General features: G+C 41.3%; 1 protein-coding gene and 1 long non-coding RNA gene across 3 annotated transcripts; one reads left to right on the top strand and one right to left on the bottom strand.

Annotated features, from left to right (window-relative positions):
• Nucleotides 1-1,127: 1,127 nt before the first annotated feature.
• On the top strand, nt 1,128-15,685 carry LOC127616598 (protein APCDD1-like). 2 transcript variants are annotated; one of them, XM_052088295.1, is made up of 5 exons: nt 1,128-1,844; nt 11,155-11,332; nt 11,401-11,926; nt 14,180-14,501; nt 14,617-15,685. In XM_052088295.1, the coding sequence occupies exons 2-5, from the start codon at nt 11,241-11,243 to the stop codon at nt 15,057-15,059; spliced, it is 1,383 nt and encodes a 460-aa protein (XP_051944255.1). In that variant the 5' UTR covers nt 1,128-1,844; nt 11,155-11,240; the 3' UTR covers nt 15,060-15,685. The 2 variants fall into 2 exon arrangements, with proteins under 2 accessions (XP_051944255.1, XP_051944254.1); XM_052088294.1 differs by lacking the exon at nt 1,128-1,844 and adding an exon at nt 5,776-6,167.
• On the bottom strand, nt 5,009-5,359 carry LOC127616645 (uncharacterized). The gene is made up of 2 exons (XR_007967147.1): nt 5,260-5,359; nt 5,009-5,127 (listed from the first exon to the last, which is right to left on the bottom strand). It is a non-coding gene; the product is annotated as an uncharacterized LOC127616645 (long non-coding RNA).
• Nucleotides 15,686-19,146: the final 3,461 nt, after the last annotated feature.

Here is a 19,146-nt window from a genome sequence, read left to right as displayed (position 1 = left end):
CCAGCTGACTTCGCGCAGTTGTCGGGGTATACCCTGAACTGGTTGCCAGCCCATCGCATCTTCGGTTTCTTTCATTGTCTTCTCAAGCTTCTTTGATGTTGATGTAGTGCCACCAAAGACTCCAAATCATAAATTTTCTGCGTTTGTTCTCAATTGAAAACAGCGTCAAAGCTCGCTAAAATGGCGGTTGTCTTTCCTACTCCCGCGCGCGTTGCAATCTGCCGAGCAGGTTTCGCAGACTCGGATTTGCTCCGATTGCTCCGATTGCTCCCACGTGTTTTCCGGCGTGTTCTCGCAGGATGGCACAGCGTCAGCTCGCGTGTTGGCCGTGCTGCAGCGGCCCGACGCGGAAGGAGCCGAGGCCACCAAAGCCACAAGAATCCCGACTGTGTCGCCGCAGTCCGGTCCAGGCTTCTTTTAGATACCTCAAAGAGTTGCGCTGTGTCATGGATTTCTATGAATGGCAAGGACTTGACATCCTCTCCTGTGTGTCCTTGACCGCTTGGATCGTTTAAGCTGCACCTAACATGTTTTTTGGGGGGAGGGGAGGGCGGTGCTCGCGACTTTGATCACATGTCGCCTGCAGCTTATTTCACGCACAGTTACCGCAAAATGATTCCATCTTTGCTTTATGGCTGGATCAAATTTGTCTTTGATGAAGCTAACATACATTTTATTTACGTTAAAGTCTGAGCTGTATTGATGTTGGTGGGAACAAAAAACGTGCTTATTCGTTTTTTCAAAGGCAAGATTTGGGGGGATGTTTGTAAAAAAAAATGTATATATATATAATAAAATTATTTAAAAATTGTCTTTGATGTTAACCAAAAATTGTCATGAGACACAATTGCATTTAACCTTTTCATGCACCGATAAAGATAACCTGTAACCGTCCACTGATGAGCCGTCCACTGTAGTGATGTTGTCCCTGAAAGAGTTAATGTTCACCTATAAAAAATTTTTTTATTGAAAACTCAAGGGTTTGTCTTGGCGATTAAAAAAAAAAAACATTGGACTTTGGAATTGTTTTTTAAACTTCATTTAAAATCATTTAATCGCCAAACTTTGTGACTGCTCTTGGGGTTCTTTTTTTGGGGTGGAGGGGGGGGGGTTCAAACTATGTTCATTAATTTTTTTGTTTGCTGGCTGATTTGTATCTTTGGCAATTTTGTTTTTGCTTGCTTTTAATATTCTCCGTGTCTTTGATGTCCACCAAAACATTGATTCTATTTAATTCACTGAGCCGAATTCTCTGCCCAAAGCGACGACGTTCCACCATCCCGTGTTGATGTGATTAATACAAAACAGCAACATGGAAAAAAGGCTGATAAACTGTGTTTCCCCCAGAGAAGATGGCACCCTCCACCCCTCCCAGAAAAAAAATGCCTTGGGTGTCATCTTCATGCATTTTCTTCTAGCGCACTTAACCCCTCCCTCCCTCCCATCCCAGCTTCCATTCTCCCATCATTCCCGCCCACTTGTGCACTTTTGTCAGGGCCAATTCATCACGGGATGACACGCTGGCTGTTTTATTCCGCAAACGAGAGGAGCCCTCATTGCACATGGGACACATGTTTACCCCATGAAACGTTTTGGCCACGCCATCCGTCTCTCTCGCTCTCTCTCCCTCTCTCTCTGTCCCTCTCATCCTATCTGGATCTCATTTAGCCTCGGCAGATGGCGGCCATGTTGAACTCGGAAAGATGGCTGTGCCTTTTCACTGTCACACTTTGGCTAAAGAGTTTCTTTTCCCTTTGCAGTAAGAAAGAACAAACATGGATGGCGTGTTGGACAGAATGAGGGTCAAGGGGTGTAGCAAACCACCGTCATCAGTCAGTGTCTGGGTAATTTTTTTGGTTTTGTTTTGGTTGTCTATCGTTTTCTTTCATGTTTAGGAAAACGTGGATGTTTGTTCGACTCCAGACCTCTAAAAGGTCTTTGGTTTGTTTGTTTATTGAACATAATACATATACAGTAATAATTTGACAGAAAATAAGGTAGATAAAAAAGTAAAAGAAAGAAATCAGTCTTCATTCAACACAGTTATTATGTTCAAGGGAGTAGGATGAAGTAAAAAAACTTATCTAGTCCTACCCCGTTATGTGTTTATATCTACTAAATCATTTTTATATCAATCAGAAAAGAAAAAGTAAGAAGAAGTCTCCATTAAGGCTCATACTTTACCCTTATCCGTGATATTTTCACAACTTTTGGTTTGTATCCGGATTATATACATCCTCACCCTGTCTTTAAAAGTATTTACCGTATTTTCCGCACGATAAGGCGCACCTAAGAGCATTCAATTTTCTCAAAAGCCGACAGTGTGCCTCATAATCCGATGTGCCTTATATATGGATCGATATACTGTGTTTTAGATGAAGAATTGTAAATGTCCCGTAAAGCGCTTTGTTAAAGCTGCCGCGGTTGTGAAAGCGTGATCTGAATAAAGCTGTATTGTATTATATTGTTATCCCTTGAGTGTCGCCCCATCTAGTGGATGCATAACGCAACTGCAGCTTCTATTCTTTATGTGGTGCGCCCTATATATGAAAACAATTTTAAAATAGGCCATTCGTTGAAGGTGCGCCTTATACTCCAAAGCACCTTGTCGCGTGGAAAATATGGTAAGCTTTATATAAGACTCGTGGAAAAACGAATTTGTTTTTGATGTTCACAAAACCTGTTCAGTTTTTAAATTGTTCAGATGTTTATGGATGCAAAGGGTTCATTGAAAACGCTAAATTGTCTTTGATGTTTAGGGAACCACAAATGTTTGGTTCAAATTTTTGGGTCATGTACACAGATAAACAGGGCTAATGTAGAAGCTAAACTGTCATGTTTACAAAAAGGTGTACCTAAGTTCAATGAAGTCTCCGCGTTGTCTGTCTTGGAGGTGCATATAAACAATTATTACTTTAATTCAAGGCACAACATTTTCTTTGATGTTAACAATAGATTGCATGTTTAAATCACTGAAGGCTAGAATTTGTTTTGGTGTTCAGATTTTAAATTTGGAATCAATTTGTTCATTTAAGACGCTAAAAGGTTTTTGATTTTTGTCAGATGCGTATGAGGTTCACAGTAAAACTTCAATGGTCTTTGATCTTTATTAAAACAAAGTTGTGTTATTGATTTTTACAAAGTTTGGCCGCGGAGCCTGTCTGGTGGGAAAGGAACAAATGTGCAGACTAGGGCTAGTGGTGTTCACAACTGTGAAAATCACTTTAGTGTTGTTGTGGTTTGTCTTCTCAGACAGTTGCGTAATGTCAAAATGTAGCCAAAGCACAGCCTTTGTTTGCGCAAACACATTTTGGGGTCAGATAGCGAAGTGGCATGCAAAACAAAGGATTGCTTTGCATGGTGCGCCTCAAGGCTTTGTCCTGGGGCCCAGGGGGTCTTAACCCAGGACAGCAATTTAAAAGCTGGAATAAATCAACTTGACTTGCGTCTTGAGAAACGAACAAATCATTTTTATGGATTTTTTTTTGTGCGCAAAAGTTCAATCTTGTCATGAAAAAAACTAAAGTTGTAATTTTGGAAAGACACTTGACATTTTAAGACAGGTTGAAATTTTACACCTCGTGTCGTTTTGAAAAAAAAAAGTGTTATCCAGTACCATTAGACAGTACATTTCATGTCAGTTTTACAGTGGTGACAGTTTAACCCAGAGACAGATCTTTTTTTTTTTTTTTTTTTTTTTTAAGTTGAGTGAAATGATCTGTTTGTCATTTCTGGCCCGGTGGGCCTTTCGCAATAAACACTTGAAAGAATGCATTTAGCCATCCTGACTGTTTTTTTTTTTTTTTCATTTTATTTTTTTGCTGTGCGCGCTTAGTCACTCCCTCCTCATTTGGGCCATTCTTTTGCCGATGACACAAACGTCCTCGGGGAGCCACCACCAGACGCAAACGCAAAACAGACAGCTCATACACGGACGGACGCTATTTACCGACATTGGTTTTCTGAAGTGTTTCTGAGCCCATATGGGGATGATATATACATTGATGTCGGTTTTTGATGCACTGAGGGATCGAAGGTCTCGGGCATTCGGTGTTGGTCTTCTCCTCCATTGAGGGGTACCAACACGTTTGTCCACATGGGTTCAATGAAATGAGTGTCAAATGTCAGCTGACACCTTGTCGGCAATCTCTTCTGAACAAGGTGATAGAAGCGACGTTTTTTCCAGGGGATGAAAGAATATTTCGTGACCTTCCCGAGTTATCGCGGTGACCTGATAGTAAAGTTAAGACTTTTTTTTTTCCTTTCCACCGCACAAAGAGGGTGCAGTGATGCTGTGACTGTGCAGGGGTCAACACACAAGAACAAGGCTCCCACTCTGGTCACGTCATGAATGCCCCTTCCGGCCTCCTTGCAAATCCCATCAGGGTGTTTGTCCACATCCCGATTTTTCCGGGGGATCTGAAAGAGAAGGAGGAAGTGGTGGTGGAGGATTGAGTCACTGTGCCGGAAAAGAGCACAGAGCGTGGAGCGGAGCGTCTTAAGCCTCCAAAGTGTCCAGAGTCATTATTAGGGAAGATTATTTGATCGGCTTGAGGGAACTTTTTATTTGTATTTGCTTGAAATCCTTATTTCAAAGTAGGTTTAGGGTTTGAAAGTGGGGTTAAGATTTCAAAGTAGGGGTATGGTTTCAAATTAGGGTTAGCATTTCAAAGGAAGGTATCCAAGGATGGGTTCAAAGTCGGGTTAGGGTTTCAAGTAGTGTGAGGATTTAAAAGTAGGGTTGGTGTTTTTGCCTTGTCTGTCTTGATTGTGTTCCTACGAAGCCCCTACGGGGGCGTGGAAGAAAAAAAAAAGCCCTTTGCGTTCCCTCGCAAAGTTTTGCATTTTCTTGCAAAGAATGTGAGATATAGCAATCTTTTTATATTTTGTAAGGAGGTACTTTTGTTTAAATGTGCGATTTTTGTACTCCCGGGTCAGCTTGGCTCATGTCCGCTTCACTCTCATGCACGGCTGATTGAGAGACGACAGTACTTCGGAAAGGAGAGAATCATGGAGGAGAATCAAGAACAGATTTAATGTGTTTGTATTTCAAACCAATTATCGAAGGAAAATTCAATGAACGTCGCCAACGGGTGAAAACACGCAGTGTTTGTTGTTTTAAGTTACCTGGACGATGACCCGGAAGTACACTAACGCCGACAGATTTAATGTGTTTGTATTTCAAACCAATTATCGAAGGAAAATTCAATGAAAGTCGCCAAAGGGTGAACACACGCCATGTTTGTTGTTTTCAGTTACCTGGACGATGACCCGGAAGTACACTAACGCCATGAAAAAAGGTTCGCGATATCTTGCAATTTTTGCCATAGAATGCAACATTTTCCCCTCACAAACATTGCGAGATAATGGCGTTGATTTACTTCCCGGTAACTGAAAACAACAAACATGGCGTGTTTTCACACGTTGGTGAGTTGTATTTACTTTGATAATCGGCTTGAAATGCAAAGTTCTTCAAGTAGAGGCCCAAAGTCATCTTACAGTTACATTTGTGATGTTGTTATGCTTTCATAGCAGGGTTCTGGTTTCAAAGTACGGTCAGGATTTAGAACGGTTGTGTTTGTTCATTCTCTCTGCCGTGATATCTGCCTTCCTGTTAAAAACAAACCTGTTAAAACAAAACAAATATATATAAAATTTTATATAAATATAAAATCTCTTAATACTGGGAGGAGGGGATAAAATGATTTCCAACTCATGAGTTGTTCGTGGCAATTTGCATCCAAGTTGACATTTTCACGTGGAGGACACACCCACGACCTCAAGCCTTTCCACGCCCACCCACGAGAAATGCTGCCAGGCTGCAGCGCAACATGCTCTCTTCCAATCCAACAGTGAAGAGTTTGCTCAACTCAGCAGTCCCCTGTCGCCGTACTACCCGCTAGATTTTATTTGATTTATTTCATGTCAAAAAGGAGCATCCACGTTGATATCCAGCGCCACCATCTTGTTCGTTCTCGAAACCATCATGTGATGATAATTTCCCCCCTTTTTTTGTTTTTTTTTTAACTTCACCTGAAAAAGCAGAAAACTCGGACCGGGCTTGTTGAAAAAAAAAAAGCAAAAAGCAGTTCAAGTGTGTGACAAAGTTGAAGCTTTTGGAACCGCAATGGACCCGGTTTTCCTACTCATCATTTCCTCCTGTTTCGGTAAGCAACTCGACGTGCGCGCGTGTGTTTTGATCAGGAATTTTGGATTGATTAGAATTTTGGGTCATGATAAAAATAAAGCACGTACTCACCTTCATAACATACTTCGTGACAACAGCTCCAAATAGCTCGAGAGGGAGAGATTAGATGTATTATTTACTAATATACTTTGTTTTACATGCAAATTAGCTACAAATGGATCTCCACCAAAGCCTAATTTGGAACATTTTCTAATATATTTTTTATTTTAAAGAAAATCTTGTAAGAATACATGGATCAATATCCGTCAAAAAAAAACAACAACATGGGTTTATGAGAATAAAGTTGGATTTAAAAAAAGGTTTTAGGAGGCAAGGGGAGGTACAAGTAAAGTTATCTTATTTATTTTAATTTTTTTGAAAAATTAATCCTAACACAACAAACCTGTCGTCTGGGCTCAGCAACCTGGTGCTCGCTAACACAAGGGTCACCCTGAGGGCCACATGAGCAGCTTGCAGACCCGTTAAAATCATGTACCAGTGATGGGACATTGTGAATTCCTAGGAAAAGTGTGCAAGTTATCATTTGAAAATGTAATCACTCACACAGATTTAGAGGAATGGGGACTCATTGTGTTCTTGACAGAGTGCTGACTTGACATAAAGTGTATTAAGTTTGTAGAAACAAATGTTGCATTGTTTGCCGCTTTTATAGTTACTGTATATAGAAATAATTTGCGTATTGTATTTGGTGTTATATTACAGTAATACTGTGTTTTATGTTATGTGTTGTGTTTATTTTACTTTGTTAACTGTTTTGTTAAGCGCTTTGTTACAGCTGCCGCTGTTGTAAAAACGCTATATAAATCAGCATGTATTGTATTTATTTTTTTGATACTTTATTGAATCATTTTTGATGTGTCTTCTACAAACATAACATGGCAAATGGAGGTGACAATGACTTGATTTGTTGAGATTTTATATTTGTTTTGAAAGAAGTGAGCACCTGTTGGCATGCCAGCCTCAAACAAGTTCATTTATTTGTGCGTGTGGAGGGGGGAGGCGGTGAGGGAGCGGGGTAGCTCGTGATATGTGGGTTGTTTGAAGTAAAAAAAAAAAGTGCCGGGGGGGCGCAGTTTGAACTTGAGCAGCAGAGCATTGTGGGACTTTTCCATTTCAAGATAAAAGACGACTTTGTTGTGGGGGAAGAAACTTGAAGAGGTGAAGTGTCTTCTGCTCGTACTTGACTTGATGACGGACGAGCGGCCGATGAGACAAGTCGATAATGTGAGGAAGTTCATGTGAAATTGTAGCTTTTCACTTCCCCGAAACGCCATCAATCAGTGTTATTAACACACTTTGGTGGGGCAAAGCAGGCCAATTCTGTTTGCTTTGGTGCTCAGTGCTGTGATGGCTTCAAGGGCATCACTTCATTGAAATTGTGTACAAAACAAACTCTGATGAACTTGCTCCACTGATTTAAAAATAGGATTTCTTTTTAGTGTATAAATGGATTTTGAATGGCCTGGCTCATCGTTCTGGTGTGCTAATTTGATGGCATAGCTGTTATTTTATGGCGTAACAGTCATACTTTTCCAAGAACAGTCGTATTTTCGAAGAGGGGGTTGAAGTTAAGAGAATAAAGTGTTAATTTTACAACACAAAAGTGAGATTTTGAGAGCAGAATTTGATTTTTAAATAAAATTAGTCGATTCATTTTCAACAAATCATCATCATGTTCATTGGATAATGTCTTTAAAAAAAGAAAGTGAAATTGTGTCATTAAAAAAAGCTTTCTTGAGATAGAATGTTAATTTAAGATCGTTAATTTATTTTCAAAAATAGATTTGGGTGGGCTGCACTGTAATTTTAAGAGAATATAGCTATAAATTTAGAAAAACATTTTACAGTATGTTTAAAAAAATGATTGTAAGATTCAATTTGTATTTTTGTTCTAGTCATGAGGAAATAGTAAACATTTTAAGTCAGAATTTTCAACAAAAATTATGTTTTGGTGTATTTTACCAGAATAATAACAATTTCTAGGAACGAATAATTTTCCTTACAGGAAAAAAAAAATATTTATGGGATTTTAAAACAACCATTGCTGCCTAAAAGTGCTGAATAAGAATCAATTTAACAAACACAGTGAAGATAATCAATTAATTCAAATCATGTACTATCAATTGATAATCAACCAATTTATCAATCGAATAATTTGAGTGCCCCCCTCAAAAAAAAAAAATCAGACCTCCTTTTTTCCCCATTGTCAGTCGACAATGGTTAGCATTAGCTCTGCTAGCACTGTCGTAAACAGACTTTTTTTTGGATTCCATTATAGTATTTTTCCACATGAAACCAATCATATATTTGAATGTTTTGAAGTATACAAGAGGGAATTGTTCACCCTTTGTCTGGGTTGCAGTGTCTGTGCTTGTCAGGGTCCGCGCTGACGTTACCTCACCAGTCGGCGGTTTGGAGCCAGCTGGCAATGTTGCGTGTGCTTTCTGAGCTGTGGGAGTCTTGTGGGCGCTTTGATTTTTACATTTAGAGAGCTCAGAGGCGCGTTTTACTATTGTCGTTGTTGCTGGGACGCCAGTGACTCCTGTGACCTCTGAAGAATTAAAGCCACCCACTTTTGATTATTTCCTCTTATTTAATGAAGCTTTTTTTAACACCATGAGAACAGTTGATGTTAAACTTATTACTCCTTATTCATTGTTATTGCAAACTTGGCTACCGACTATCGTGATCCAGGGGTAAGTGTGGAAAACGGGGCATTACCAGAAGGTGTAAAAAAAAAAAAAAACAGGCTACGTGGTCTTATTTAGCAATAGCTAGCATTAGTTCTGGCTACTCTAATTCATGCTAGCACCTAGCGTCACAACACAACAACTAACAAAACTTTTCAAGGTGTCTTGCTCAATCCTGTTCCTGCCATTTAAATGCTCACATGACTCCATCGAGCATCACAGTGGAAGGGTAAAAAGGTTGTAATCAGGAAGTCTACTAAAAGTCTAGCGAACATGATATTTTAGTTTCTGAATGTGAACATGTCTCAACCCAGCATAAGGTAACGGCTGGAAACACACACGCAAGTCTTCCAAAAGATTTGATTCTCCACTTTATAAAGGGTTAACATGACTTTTGAGTCAGCTAGCTTCTCAAAAAGTTGCCTGGCAAGTCTCAAATCACTTTTAGTTTGGTTACACTCGGAAAAAAGGGGTGGGGGGGGGGGGGGCTACAGACCCTTTGATTCCAGTTCACTAGAGTGGCGCAGAGCTCATTCATCATCTTTATTTCTTCTCATTTGTCCCATTTGAGAGCTGCTTCATAGATGCTTGCTTGGAGAGAATGTTAACATCATGGAGGAACTTTTAAGATTTCTCAATCATGTTTCAAAATGTCCTCCATTCTTTGCTGTTGTTGTTGTTATTCACATTTTGGAACCTGTAATACTCAAATGACCCCCAAAACCTACAACGAGATCATCACTTCCAACTCTAAAAGAAATCTGAACCCCCCCTAACCTCTAAACCCAACTGTAACACCCAAACATCACCTTAACCCCCTAAACCAGGGTGTGTCAAACTCAATTTTGTTGCGGGCCACTTCCAAGTTACGTCTTCCCTCAGAGGGCAGTGAAACCACAAAGATGTTTAATAGATTTTAGCAAGCATCATGCAAGTTGCCACACAAGATTTTCTTCGGAGGGGGCCACATAAAATGACGTGGGTGGTGAGCCAGATCTGGCCCACAGGCTTTGAGTTTGACACCTGTGCCCTAAACTATAACCCTAAAGCTAACCTTAATCTTGAAACCCTAACCCTTAAATTAAACCGAACCTAACATAAAATCTGAACCACAATAGTACCTCACTCACTAAGACTGCCTTAACTCCAACCCAAAAACGACCGTAATCCCCTAATGTTGAACCAGTAAAGCTAAAAGAAGAACTAAGCCCCCACAATCCTACAACTCATGCCTAACACTAAAATTACGTCAAAGCTAACAGTTAACCCGAACACTTGACTGTAACCTAATACCGAAGCCGTCAAAAACCCGAACCCTATGATCAACCTTAACGCCCAACACCAAAACCTCAAGTGGCCGTAATATGTTCCACTGGGTCGTCTTGGGGCTTCCCACACTGTGACAAGAGGCGCTAGCCATCAGCTAGCTAGCAAGCTTCCTGGGATCTTCTCGTTCGGCAGGTGTGTGTGTGGTGTGGTCATACACTTCCTCATTTGGGAATTTAATTAAGGAAACCGGGCTGCCCTGTAAATGGTGGCATCCAGAGAACGTGCAGTTTCCGGGTTTAGAATTACTGAGTTACCTCCACACTGTAAAAATTGACCTAGACATAAAAATTAAGTAACTCACAATTGTGCTTGGTAACTTCGACACTGATGCGAATAAAGGTTTAAGTTTTTATGTTGTCGGGTAGGGACCACTCGTGATGGACACTCACCTTCCCCGCTAACATGCTATCCTTTAAATATTCCTAGCCCTCCCTAACTGTAAAATTACCCTAACTCCCAAATCTGTAACCGAAAATGTCTAACTGGCTCTTGACTATCCCCTATGTCCCCCAAACTCTAATCCTTAACCCTCACCTTGGAACTAAACGTAACCTGAATGAGGGGAAACCCGAACTATAGGTTCCAATTCTTGCCTTAAACTCAATCGGTGGTCCTGGACCGGTTCTAATATGTAAATCCAACCTTCTGTCTCAAAACGTTGGGGAGGTAAACATAAGCCTGATCCAGGTGCTCCAAGCCCCTGGCAAGGGCCTGGGATTTGTACCTGGGAAAGATGCTTCATGGTCCTACACCCCCATCCAGACCTCCATGATTTGGAGTTTGGAGTTCCCATTTTCTCTTCCAAATATCTGAAATGCGGTGCGGTGGAATTTGCATTCATTTCCTATGGAAATGACCCTAGCCCTAAAACTAACCCGATCCAAAAATGAATCTCTAACCCCATTGTTATTTTTGTTGGTCGTGCAGGTTTGTCGGCATGTTTCTCCGCGGAAGAGCAGTCGCGTCACCTCTTCTTGGAGAAAATCTACGGCCGCTCGGTGAAGGACTCCCACATGTGCCACCACATGTTGAAGCACCTTCACGACGGGGCCCGCATCACAGTGCAGATGCCCCCAAATGTGGAGGGTCACTGGGTATCCACGAGGTAAGTCTCCCTCTGATCTTCCGCTGGTCTCCCGGTTCTTCGGCCAGTTAACGTTTCTTCCCTTTCAGCTGCGAGGTGAGACCCGGTCCGGAGTTCCTGACACGCTCCTACCGCTTCTACGCCAACAATACCTTCCAGGCACACCAGTTCTACTATGAGGACAACCACTGCACCAAGCCCACCTACACGTTGCTGGTACGGGGACGCCTGCGCCTGCGCCAGGCCTCCTGGATCATCCGGGGCGGCACCGAGGCCGAGTACCACCTCCACCGGGTCCAGATCATGTCCCACGGAGTGGCAATGGCCGAGGAGCTCAGCCAGAGGCTGAACCGGAGTTGCAAGGGAGCCGTGAGGGGACCCTGGGAGCCCGATGTCCCTTACGAGTTGTGGAGCGAGGAGGGCGGCTACAACTGCTCCAGGGAGCTCAACTTCGCTATGCACGAACTGCAGCTGCTGCGGGTGGAGAAGCAGTACATGCACCACAACCCGGATCACCTGGTGGAGGAGCTCTTCCTCGGGGACATCCACACGGAACCCACGCAGAGGCTGTACTACAAGCCCTCCAGCTACCAGACGCCCCTGCAAAACGCCATGGTCAGTTCTGTTCGCGTCATTTTCATGTTGCTTTTTTCACGTTGCTTTTTTCACGACTTTTTGGCGATTGTTTTCTTCTTTGCTCCGTCTTGATTCATTCATATTTTGGACGGTTTTGCTCTTCATGTTTCCACTGTGTTTGAGGTTCTGTGACTGTTTTTGAAGTTATTTCCTGAATTTGCTTCCTGTGCTGTTTTTGATGTTACAACCACCCAAAAAGAAGGGCAACATCATAGTTTAAGTGAGCAAAGCTCAAAAATTGAAATTCCTCTCCGCGTTTCTTTCCATTTTTTGTCATTTTTTTATTCACCATTTCCTTTTTTTGGGCGGGGGGTGATTTTATTTTCAAAGTTGCCTTTATTATTCGCGTTACCCGAAGACACAGGCGATTTTTCCTTCATTTGACTGAATATTTTTGTGTTCCTTTATTTTTGAGATTTGTTCATAATGTTTCCTTCATTTATTTACTCTGATGTTCCTGAGATTTATTTCTTTTTTTCCCAAACTTTCATAGAACCCCATTTGCTTTTTGAGAACGTTTTTTTTTTTTCATGCTAATACCTTCATTTTGGAAACTTTTGTTTTAGATTTTGCTTTAATTTTTGTGACTTCATTTGTTTTGGACTAACTTCATGTGAGACTTTAAAAAAATAGTTTTCTTATTTCTTTGATAAACTTCGCTTTAAAAAAAAAATGATGCTTGAAGCTTCTTAGCTTGCAACGTCCGCATAGCTAAACACGATTTTCAGGCTTCGTAAAGGCTAATTAATCGGGACGCGCACTCAACAATGTTGTCTCCCCTTCAAATATGGCGGGAATCCCCCCGCACCCCCAGAGGCAGAGCCCTGCCAAGATCCACTGTGGTCTAGCGACCATTTTATTTGAGACATTAAAACTTTTTTTTTTTAAACATGACCACAAAGCGATGCTGAAATGGTTGCTTTGTTCTCTTGGACAAATATGAAATACATGATGGTTGTTTGCATTGCAACAATATTTGTGAACATTCCTCCTTGTTTTCAAGAACAACAAAAATGGCTTTCGGCCTCTTTAGGGAAACATCCATTTTTTTTCCCCATCCCTCAATACAAACAAAACACGCATTCCGAGTGGGACGATTTATCTTGTCTTGGAAAAATATGCCGCAGTCAGGCAAAATGTTGGCGTTCAAGTCAACTCGTTGCCAAATAACTTGACTTTGAGATACGACTTGAATTTGTTCTGTGACCATGCTCGTCACTCCTAACGATTGCGTCGCAAATGATCTCTCCCAATTGAAATGAAGGAAATCCAATGATCTGTTCCAGCCTCGCTGAAAAACCAACAAAATGTTAAAAATGTATATTCTAAAAGGGAATATAATGCTATTGTACTTTATTCAAACATTCAGTATTGAAAAAATATTTTAAGAGTCCAGCTGTTTGTTCATCATACAACCATCGTGGCTCCTTTTGGAGGGGGTTGTATAATAGTCATGCAGATGCAAACGAGTAAAACTTGACTACTGGAAGTGACTGAATGGGGATAAAAAATATATTGTCAAACCCCATGCATTGTAAGTCCTGGGTTTGCGCGTCACAATTTTTTGACTTTTTTTTTTCCCTCCACATTTTCATAACTCATTTTTGTTGTGCCAGCAGTTTATTTTGGTTGCATTTACACTGCCAGCCACGAGAGGGTGGCACACTATTTTATACATTGTAAATCTGAAATTGGTGAAAACGGGAAGCAGGCCTATTTCAAGATCAGACTACTTTTTCCTGAAGTTTCAATCTCTCTTTAATCCTGCTTTTTATGCCTACAGAAAGTGACAGCTGCAGTTCGACTGTATAATGTACACCTTTGGGCATGATTGTTGTATTGATGTATATTGGGAGATGATAAGTTTGTTAGTTTGGCGGACAAATGGTTTGTTTACTGTAAACAGAGTGATCGTGTACTGTACAATATTTTTGTTTTATTTATTACTATTGCTCTCTTGTTATAAGCAGTTATATGTGTTTGTACTGTTTTAAAAGTGTGGTTAAAGAGTTTTTGGAAGGGTGGGGAGAGTGGGGTCGTAAATGTTACAAAACCATGCCACGGGTAGTTTTTATAGCATTTATGACATTTATCTCCCTCTTGCACTAGCTCTCTATTCCCGGGATTAAACCTCAAACAAAGATGATTGACTTATTATTGCCCTGTATGTGTGAAAAGCATTATTTGTGCATTTAAGATGGAATTGCAAGCTTTGATGTGTTGTCATTGCAGAACCACGCGCACGGCTGCATCGCCTGCCGCATCATCTACCGCTCGGACGAATTTCACCCGCCCATTCTGCCGCCGCGCGCCGACCTGGCGGTGGGCCTGTACGGCCAGTGGGTGAGCCAGCGGTGCGAAGTGCGCCCGGAGGTGCTCTTCCTCACTCGCCACTTCCTGTTCCATGATAACAACCACACGTGGGAGGGCTACTACTACCATTTCTCCGACCCCGTGTGCAAGCATCCCACCTTCACCATCTACGCCCGCGGGCGCTACTCACGCGGCCTGCACTCCATGCGCGTCATGGGCGGCACCGACTTTGTCTTCAAAGGTGACATGTTTTACCTTGTGCACGATTAAAAACAATTTGGTCTCCAACCAACTACATGGATCAGTTTGGAAGATCGTAGCCCTGAGATTATCTCGCCCTTTCCTCCCTCCCGCAGTAAACCACATGAGAGTGACACCGATGGACTTCGCCACCACCTCGCTGCTCAACGTGTTCAGCGGCAATGATTGCGGCGCCGAGCGGTCATGGCAGCTGGGCGTGGAGCAGGACGTGACGGCCACCAACGGATGCGTGGCCCTGGGGATCCGCCTGCCGCACACTGAGTACGAGCTCTTCCGCATGGAGCGCGACGCCAATGGACGCTATCTGCTCTTCAATGGCCAGCGGCCGAGCGACGGATCCAGCCCGGACCACCCGGACAAGCGGGCTACGTCCTACCAGCTGCCTTTGGTGCGCTGCTCAACCAGCAGCCAGGTGGCGGGACGCGACCATGGAGGGGACGATACATCCCTGCGGCTCAGTAATGGCGGCGGGGACCGCCACCGAGTCGGTGTTGCGGCAGTGCTCGTAGCGATCATTGTCAAAGGATTCTCGCTTTAAGCCCCCGATAAAGACTTGCCCGCTGAGTATGCATTGCTGGCTGAAGACTCAAAGAGCCAGGAGCGAGACTTTTCCCTCCCCCCCCAAAAAAATGCACTTTAGGCGGAAAGACCCTAAGACGGACTGTACAGATCCATATTTGTACAGATATGGGGCAGGGGGCCATTTTCCTATCAGGTGCTATGTACTCTTTTCACAGGTGTGTGCTTACATACATTCCTCATTGGTTGGAAAATATACCCGATGCAGATATGCTCCGCTGCATATATGCTCCGCTACAAAACAGAAAAGTAATTGTCCACAGCCCTGCGAGCCCCAATCGATCTGTGCGGCCAAGTGGTGAGGTGCCACTGCTGTTGTGGGGCTCATGTATGGCTCATGTGTCGGATGTTGCCCACACTTGGTTTCACTCTCCAGAAAGATCCGACATTTATTTTGTACTGTCTAGAAACACAAAAGTCACATTTTATGTTCAGTCATACATAAAAACATGACCACAATTGCACTGACTGGAGTATGTATGTTATCGAGACAGCAGGGTAATGAAATTACTGTAATGAGATGGTGTGGTTTTTTTTTATCAATGGACTCATGCAACAGTTATCTATTAAATTCAATTTTCATTTTATTTTTCGCTTATTTTTCAACCAATCGTGTTTTCTGGGTTTGGTAATGTGACCGAGCCCCTTCAGTCATTTTGATGTCGTTTTTAGTCAGCAGCAAGTGGCAAAATGGACACACCCTGAGATGGATATCAAACACACTTCAGACTTTAAGATAATATGGGAAAGTCTGGCATTTGACATTCTTGTTAAGCAAGATACAAAAATTGCAACAAATATCTTGATTGTCTGTGTGGTGCTGACCTTAGATTTTAAAAAGTGGGAGAAGTTGTACCCACTGCTTCAAGTAAAATAATAAACAAAAACGACCATGTATAATAAGGCGTTTTTAGCCGAAAAAAACGACCATGTATCGTAAGCCGTTTTTAGCCGAAAAAAATGACCATGTATAGTAAGGCGTTTTTAGCCGAAAAAAACCGAACATGTATAGTAAGGCGTTTTTAGCCGAAAAAAAACGACCATGTATCGTAAGCCGTTTTTAGCCGAAAAAAACGACCATGTATAGTAAGGCGTTTTTAGCCGAAAAAAAACGAACATGTATAGTAAGGCGTTTTTAGCCGAAAAAAACGACCATGTATCGTAAGCCGTTTTTAGCCAAAAAAACGACCATGTATCGTAAGCCGTTTTTAGCCGAAAAAAATGACCATGTATCTAGTATGGCGTTTTTAGCCAAGAAAAACGACCATGTATAGCAAGGCGTTTTTAGACGAAAAAAACGACCATGTACTGTATATTAAGGCGTTTTTAGCCGAAAAAAACGGCCATGTATAGTAAGGCGTTTTTAGCCGAAAAAAACGGCCATGTATAGTAAGGCGTTTTTAGACGAAAAAAAACAACCATGTATATAGTAAGGCGTTTTTCGACGAAAAAAAACCGACCATGTATAGTAAGGCGTTTTTACCCGAAAAAAATGACCATGTATCGTAAGCCGTTTCAAGCCGAATAGTAAGGCGTTTTTAGCTGAAAAAATACAACCATATATCATCAGGCGTTTTTACCCGAAAAAAACGACCATGTATCGTAAGGCGTTTTTAGCCGAAAAAAACGACCATGTATAGTAAGGCGTTTTTAGCCGAAAAAAACGGCCATGTATAGTAAGGCGTTTTTCGACGAAAAAAAACGACCATGTATAGTAAGGCGTTTTTACCCGAAAAAAACGACCATGTATCGTAAGCCGTTTTTCAACGAAAAAAAACAACCGTGTATAGTAAGGCATTTTTAGCCGAAAAAAAACAACCATGTATAGTAAGGCGTTTTTACCCGAAAAAAACGACCATGTATCGTAAGCCGTTTTTAGCCGAAAAAAACGACCATGTATAGTAAGGTTTTTTTACCCGAAAAAAACGACCATGTATAGTAAGGCGTTTTTAGCCGAAAAAAATGACCATGTATGGTAAGGCGTTTTTAGCCGGAAAAAAAGACCATTTATAGTAAGGCGTTTTTTTGATGAAAAAAAACGACCAAGCATAGTAAGGCGTTTTTCGACGAAAAAAAACAACCATGTATAGTAAGGCGTTTTTACCCGAAAAAAACGACCATGTATCGTAAGGCGTTTTTAGCCGAAAAAAACGACCATGTATAGTAAGGCGTTTTTAGCCGAAAAAAACGACCATGTATCGTAAGCCGTTTTTAGCCGAAAAAAACGACCATGTATCGTAAGGCGTTTTTAGCCGAAAAATCGACCATGTATAGTAAGGCGTTTTTAGCCGAAAAAAACGACCATGTATAGTAAGGCGTTTTTAGCCGGAAAAAAAGACCATTTATAGTAAGGCGTTTTTTTGATGAAAAAAAACGACCAAGTATAGTAAGGCGTTTTTAGCCGAAAAAAACGGCCATGTATAGTAAGGCGTTTTTAGCCGAAAAAAACGACCATGTATAGTAAGGCGTTTTTACCCCCAAAAAACGACCATGTATCGTAAGCCGTTTTTAGCCTTACTATAAATGTTCATTTTTTTCGGCTAAGAACGCCTTACTATACATGGTCGTTTTTTTTCGGCTAAAAACGCCTTACCATACATGGTCGTTTTTTTTCGGCTAAAAACGCCTTACTATACATGGTCGTTTTTTTTTGTCTAAAAACGCCTTACTTTACATGGTCCTTTTTTTGGGCTAAAAATGCCTTACTATACATGGTCGGTTTTTTTCGGTTAAAAACACCTTACTCTTCATGGTCGTTTTTTTCAGGTAAAAACACCTTACTATACATGGTCGGGTTTTTTTTGGTTAAAAACGCCTTACTATACATGGTCGTTTTTTTCGGGTAAAAAAACCTTACTATACATGGTCGTTTTTTTCGGCTAAAAACGCCTTACTATACATGGTCGTTTTTTCGGCTAAAAATTCCTTACTATACATGGTCGTTTTTTTTCGGTTAAAAATGCCTTACTATACATGGTCGTTTTTTTCGGCTAAAAACGGCTTACTATACATGGTCGTTTTTTTCGGCTAAAAATGCCTTAATATACATGGTCGTTTTTTTCGGCTAAAAACGGCTTACTATACATGGTCGTTTTTTTCGGCTAAAAACGCCTTACTATACATGGTCGTTTTTTTTCATCGAAAAACGCCTTACTATACATGGTCGTTTATTTCGGCTAAAAACGCCTTACTATACATGGTCGTTTTTTTTCATCGAAAAACGCCTTACTATACATGGTCGTTTTTTTTTGTCTAAAAACGCCTTACTTTACATGGTCCTTTTTTTGGGCTAAAAATGCCTTACTATACATGGTCGGTTTTTTTCGGTTAAAAACACCTTACTCTTCATGGTCGTTTTTTTCAGGTAAAAACACCTTACTATACATGGTCGGGTTTTTTTTGGTTAAAAACGCCTTACTATACATGGTCGTTTTTTTCGGGTAAAAAAACCTTACTATACATGGTCGTTTTTTTCGGCTAAAAACGCCTTACTATACATGGTCGTTTTTTCGGCTAAAAATTCCTTACTATACATGGTCGTTTTTTTTCGGTTAAAAATGCCTTACTATACATGGTCGTTTTTTTCGGCTAAAAACGGCTTACTATACATGGTCGTTTTTTTCGGCTAAAAATGCCTTAATATACATGGTCGTTTTTTTCGGCTAAAAACGGCTTACTATACATGGTCGTTTTTTTCGGCTAAAAACGCCTTACTATACATGGTCGTTTTTTTTCATCGAAAAACGCCTTACTATACATGGTCGTTTATTTCGGCTAAAAACGGCTTACTACACATGGTCGTTTTTTTTTGGCTAAAAACGCCTTACTATACGTGGTCGGTTTTTTTTGTCGAAAAACGCCTGACTATACATGGTCGTTTTTTTCACGCCTTGCTGTACAAAAGAGCCGAAAATCCCATCACTAGTATTGACATGGTCTTTACGAACCATAAGGGCACCGTCTACTGGTGACCAATGGGAATGACAAACCTTCGCCTGAAGTGGCTCTCACCTTTATAAGTACAGTCCCACCGAAATAAATTCCAC

Source organism: Hippocampus zosterae, chromosome 15, assembly GCF_025434085.1.
Source record: "Hippocampus zosterae strain Florida chromosome 15, ASM2543408v3, whole genome shotgun sequence".
NCBI lineage: Eukaryota > Metazoa > Chordata > Actinopteri > Syngnathiformes > Syngnathidae > Hippocampus > Hippocampus zosterae.
Note: the sequence above shows the minus strand (reverse complement) of the source record. Positions and strands in the feature narration are given on the sequence as shown.